This window comes from Hemibagrus wyckioides, linkage group LG14 (genome assembly GCF_019097595.1).
Source record: "Hemibagrus wyckioides isolate EC202008001 linkage group LG14, SWU_Hwy_1.0, whole genome shotgun sequence".
Classification (NCBI taxonomy): domain Eukaryota; kingdom Metazoa; phylum Chordata; class Actinopteri; order Siluriformes; family Bagridae; genus Hemibagrus; species Hemibagrus wyckioides.
In genome coordinates this window covers 14,611,674-14,617,699 of record NC_080723.1, presented here as the reverse complement: position 1 = coordinate 14,617,699, position 6,026 = coordinate 14,611,674, and the positions used below count along the sequence as shown (strand labels likewise).

At 41.2% G+C, this 6,026-nt stretch overlaps 1 protein-coding gene across 1 annotated transcript; it reads right to left on the bottom strand.

The window, feature by feature from the left end:
- Nucleotides 1–698: 698 nt before the first annotated feature.
- On the bottom strand, nt 699–2,640 carry LOC131364448 (achaete-scute homolog 1b-like). Its single transcript, XM_058407605.1, has one exon. The coding sequence runs from the start codon at nt 2,097–2,099 to the stop codon at nt 1,521–1,523; it is 579 nt and encodes a 192-aa protein (XP_058263588.1). The 5' UTR covers nt 2,100–2,640; the 3' UTR covers nt 699–1,520.
- Between the last annotated feature and the right edge of the window lie 3,386 nt (nt 2,641–6,026).

Here is a 6,026-nt window from a genome sequence, read left to right as displayed (position 1 = left end):
TTAGCAATAATAGTGGGTCTTTACAATGTTGGATATTTAGAGTAACATGCCATTTTGATGTAGGTCACTACTCCATAACACACAGTTTTATGTATGAGAGGATGTGGGGCTGGTAATAGGACTAACCCTCTTTTACAAGGTCATGATGTGAAGTTCCATCTCTTTTATTACTCTCATTTCAAATGCAAACGCCTGCAGGTGAAATTTAAGCCATTATTTCATTTCATTGCCACCAGTGTTTGTTGGCAATGGATGAGTGCTATAATATAGATAATGGCCTACTAAAGTGTGCACAATAGAGCACTGTGCATTACACTCCTAGAAACAGTCTGAAAGTAAGGGTTTTGGCCCAGCACCACTCTCCATCCCTACCCCTCATTTTGACCTATTTCAAAGACCTCAACATAAAGGGTAAAATAATCCATATATCTCCATAGTGTCTCGAGGCATGAATTTATACCTGAAAGGAGAATTCACTATGGATCATTCAAGCATATTTGTTCTAGCAAGTCTTTCACCTGAAATTTGTCAACCCATGTTAGTCTTGCATACACTTAAAGATGACTAGAGCATATGGATGGTTTAGTGTTAATTATATTAATACATATGAAAGTTGTCTATGTGTGATTTACGGGACAAACTAACTGGACCGCTCATATCTGTGATGATGAAGTACAGAATCTATAAAGAGGCAGCTCTTATGTATAAATAGAATGAATTTATTTTATATATATATAAAAAAAAACATTTTACACAAAATACAGCATATCTGTTAAATCACATATATGTACATATACTTAGTCTACAGAAAGAGAGAACAAGTGCATATATTGTAAAATATTTTCATACACCATGCCCATTGGCAAGGAGCATCATGTCTAATCAGTAATGTGTTCTATGGCATGTTCTATTCAGTGTTAAGAGCAACATCGAATCTTCCAACTAGTTCATTTACAACATGGCCGTTCTCACTGAGAGGCAGTGTACAATGTTTTTGTTTGTTTTGTTTTGTTTTGCTCGGCATACAAAAATAAATCTTCATTTTTTTAACAATACAGCTTACAGTACAAGTTTCCATTTAAAAAAAAAAAGTTCAGGTCAGCAACTAGTTAAATCTGCAGAGACTCACTAGATAATATATCAGGATATTTCTGAACTAAAGTCTAGCCGCTAACCGTTTCAAACAGTATGCCAACATTCGGCCTGCGCATGCGCAGCATTTTCCCGTGGGCGCCGCGTGAAAGCGCGCTTTTGAATCAAAACAGTCCCGTTGACTTCTACAGGCTGGTGTAGACTGGAAACGGATAGGAAGTGACATACAACATAAAAGTCCATAATTGCACTTATAAACAGTTTTAGTCCGTTCAACCCCGATCATTAAACGAAAGGCGGGGGCGGTCGCCGATGGTTTGAGGGCGCGAGGCGAGCCGAACTTCACCGCTTTAATCCTTGACTTGCGCTTGAACCCACGGATGCAGGTGCGTTCGCTTTGAGTTTCTGATGATGAGCAATGCACTTCATCAGTATCTGTTAAACCATGTGGTGAAGTCCAGCAGCTCTTGCTCTTCAGAGCTCAGGTGCTCGTAAGTCCCGTCGTCAGATGAGTAAGACGAATGTGGCGACTCTGGATCCGCGGAGTAGCTGTTGGACAGGGTTGGAGAGGGGACGCCGCACTGAAACGCGGCCGAAATGGCATCATGCTCGTCCAGGAGCTGCTGCAGAGCGCGGATGTACTCCACGGCTGACCTCAAGGTTTCTACTTTGCTCATCTTTTTGTTGGCCGCGCCGTTCGGGACGTGCTGACGCAGGGTCTGAAAGCCCATGTTTACTTGTTTGACTCGGTTCCTTTCTCTCTCGTTGCGCCGCGCCACGGCGACCGGCTGCTGCTGGGGGATGCTGTAGCCCAGGCCGGTGAAGCTGAGCCTCCTCTTGCAGCGCAGCAGTTCAGGAGAGTTGGAGCGCTGTCTCTTCAGCACTTTGCTCCTGCTCTGACTCTGGCTCGCGTTGGAGAGTGCGCACTCTTGCCGTCGCTCCGCGCGTCCGAGGTGGCACTGACCCTGTGCCAGCTGTGTCGTTGGCATACTGCTGGTAGTCTCCATCTCGATCTTGGGGTACGCCAGGACGGATCTTTACAACGTTTCCACCGAGATGATGAAGAAGAATAACAAAGTGGCTACGAAAAACTTTCGCGTGCCTTTCGCGTGTGTGGCCAGTTCTCACTGTCGAAATGTCCAAGTGTCTACTGGCCCCCTACCAGTGCTCGATCTGATACAAACTTTGGCAGCACTCGGCCCTTTTTCAACACGCGTCCGACACCCCACCCCCTTAAAAAGACGCACGCTCGTGTGGGAGTCTCCGCCCCGCTGCGGGATTCTTGAGCTGCGGCTCGGCGGGCCAGGCGCGTGGCTGCACGGGGCTCAATAAACAATCCGACGCTTTCACTGCGCCAGCACGCGCTGCGCTCATTTACATCCCAATATCTGTAGCCTGAAAGCCCATTGGTGGATGCAAAACGCTTTGCAAACTAGCGAGAGAGAGAGAAAAAAGAAATAAAAAGCGAATACTTTTTGGTGCTTTGAAATGCTTTTTTTTTAATTTAACAATGTGCCCATTGGCAAGAATACAATTTATCGGTTTTTCCCACTTCCCCTCCCAGTCCCAAGCTTTTTAAACCCGAAATACCAAGTAGACTCCGTGGTATCCAAGGTGCTGCCTGTTTGTAGAAAATAAATGCCAGGCGCCCGGCCGAACGTGTGCCCTTTGCGTATTTGCGCGGTGCAAACGGTGCACCTAAAATTTGAGAACACAGGGACCTGAGACCAGAGAACAAAAAACAGAAACCATATCACAGACACACAGGGGTAAATTAAGGGCTGGGCTAAGCTCTACTAATGCACAGTTACTGACAACACTAATATTATCTTGGGAGGCTGCACATTTCATCTCGTCATATTAATTAGTGCCGCCTCTTAGTAAAGGTTTGTGTTGTCAGATATAATGCATTGTGGCTTGTCTATCTCACCCTGGATTATTATTATTAGCTTAATTGTTATTAATATTTCTGCGCAATTCCTAAATGCATTAAAATATTAAAAAAATTAGTTTAATTTTGGTGACTGCAAACTAAGCGTCCTGTTTCTAAATCCTAATCAATCCTTTAAATAACACTGATGTTATTTATTGAGTTGTTTCCTTTGCCATCAAAAGCTATTTCCAGACTGTCGCTTATTATCTGCAAGAATCAGTCATGAGGACTGGCTACACAGCACTGTTTCATCCTTTTTTGCATCACACACCCACTTCTTTAGCTTTTCCTCATTTGTACATGACAAACAGTGGCCAACTAAATACGAGGTAGGTGCTTAATTCGTGTTTATTTCATAGCTACAGCATGAAAACGTCATGCAAAAGATCATCGTTCACTTTTTTCACAGCAACACATAAAACGTTTGTTTTAATAAAATAAATAAAATTGATGTCTTGCGACATCTACTGGCCTCTATTGGTACTGCAGTTTTACCTCACACTGACACAGAAAGTGGTTTGAACCCCAAACTACACTGATCAGCCATAACATTAAAACAACTGATTGGTGAAATAACATTGATTATTTTAATACAGTGGTGGCTGTTAATGGGTATGATATATTTGGCATCAAGTAAACAGTCAGTTGTGTAACATGTGCCCATGCTGAACCTCCCGTCCACTGCCGAAAGCACTTACAATGTGAATGTTATAATCTGAACTGGACAATAGAGCAATAGAAGAAGGTGGCCTGGTCTGATGAATCACAATTTGTTTAACATAGCCAGGTGTATGTGTGTCGATTACCTAATGAAGAGATAGCATCAGGATACACTAGGGAAAGAAAACAAGCCGGCCGAGGCAGTGTGATGCTCTGAGTATGTTTTGCTGGGAGATTTTGGGTCCTGGCATTTGTGTATTTTACTTTGACATGTACCACCTACCTAAACATTGTGCAGTCCCTTTTCATGACAACGGTATTCCATAATGGCAGTGGCCTCTTTCAGCAGGATTACGCTCCCTGTCCCAATGCAAAAATTGTCCAGGAATACTTTAAGAAACAGTTCAAAGTGTTGACTTGGCCTTCAGATTCCCCAGATCTTGTTTGTCCTGTACATCCCACTGATGATCTGATCGCGCATCAGTGGGATGTACAGGACAAACAAGTCCAATCAGTGGAGGCCCTACCTGGCAACTTACTGGACCTTCTGCTAATGTCTTGGTGCCAGATACCAAAGCACCTTCAGAGGTCTTTTGTAGTCCATTGCTTGACAAGTGGCACAAAAAGGACCTACACAACAGTAGGCAGGCGATTTTAGTGTTATTGCTGATCAGTAGCTGCATTAACTTCCTTCCAAGATTCTGAATCATTTATTGTTATCTTCAAACTAAAGTGGCTTATTTTTAGAAAACCCCAGTACTGCCAAGCTGCCACTGTTAGGCTCTTGAACAAAGCCCCTAACCTTCTCTCTCTTTTCAGGGGGTTCTGTACCATGTCTTACCCTGGACTCTAAAACCAGTTTCATAACGAATATGTTCAAGCGTGAAAATAAGGGTTGTTTCTGCTGCTTGTAACTATGCATTGTTTTTTTTTAAGTAGGCTAATTTTAGTCGCCCAGCAGAGGGAGGTAGTAGAACATGCCTAACCACTCCAACAAGCTTGAAGATACTCTACATTGTTTTTCATTTCCTCATCAGATCAGCATTTTTTGCCACTCCTTCTCCTCCGGTCTTTAGCCACTCAGCTTCTTACACGAGTATATTAGCATAAAGGTCGATTTCTCACAGATATAAATGAAAGTAATTGCAGAAAGTAATTTTAGGTACTTCTTTGGTACTTCCCATGGAAAATAACATATGTTTGTTGATGTGGTCAAATTTATTTACTAATGTGTCAGCATTAATAAATAATGAAACCCAGCCCATACTGATAATGAAGCCAAGCATCTATTTAGTCAGAAGAGCAAAAAATCTGCATATCCCTAACTGACTGAGGCTTTTTTCACATTAAGTTTAAAAATATATTTTTATATATATTTTTTATTATTATTATTAGTAGTAGTAGTAGTAGTATATAATATAATATAATATAATATAATATAATATAATATAATATAATATAATATAATATAATATAATATAATATAATATAATATAATATAATATAATATAATATAAAATATGTCATAGATTTCATGGTCTCTGTACCTAGTAAGCTGGTTAACAATTTAGGTTTATTATGTTAGGTCCTCTGAATTGGTGGATTCTACACTAATACCTCAAATACGCAGCCCTGTAGTATAATAACATTTAGACAGGTTAGTTTCAATTTTAGTTTGAACTATTTAGAGCAAAGAAGTTTTGTAATGACATTGTTTTTCCAACAAAATAAATCCCTTCTGTACATCTAAATAAAACTTAAGTCTTCCTTCTTGGTGTGACTCTTTACTTCTCTATACTGAGATAGAGTTTTGCATATGAGAGAAAGGGGATGTGAGACTTGTGTATTACAGTGATGGAAAAGGGGGACCCCACTTCAGCTGAATCAGGCGCATCCTGTCAGTGTTGAGGACAACCACGTGAATGCAGGACAGACTTCCAGTGAGCTGTAAGAGGGAAGTGCTCCAGTAAAAGTAAGATTCATTTCCTTTTTCCTTAGGTTAATATGGAAGACGCACATGCACAGATCTACTGGTGTAAGTGTGCACTGTTCTCCTGGAGGACTACAGTTATGTGGAACTGCATACAGATGTTACGCTCATATCTTGTGGTTGGAAAAAAAAAAATAGTTGAATAAAAGGTTCACATGGTGAGAATCATGTTTTTCCCCCGAAAGGTGTACAGACATAGAGAGACAGAAGCATACACCTGGTGCTGAGATGATGTGGCATAGAAACTGCTCTGTAAACTGCACAAACCCCCCCCCCCCCCAACACACACACACACACACACACACATATATTTCTTTGTGGAGTGAATATTTAAATTGGATTAAAATCCAA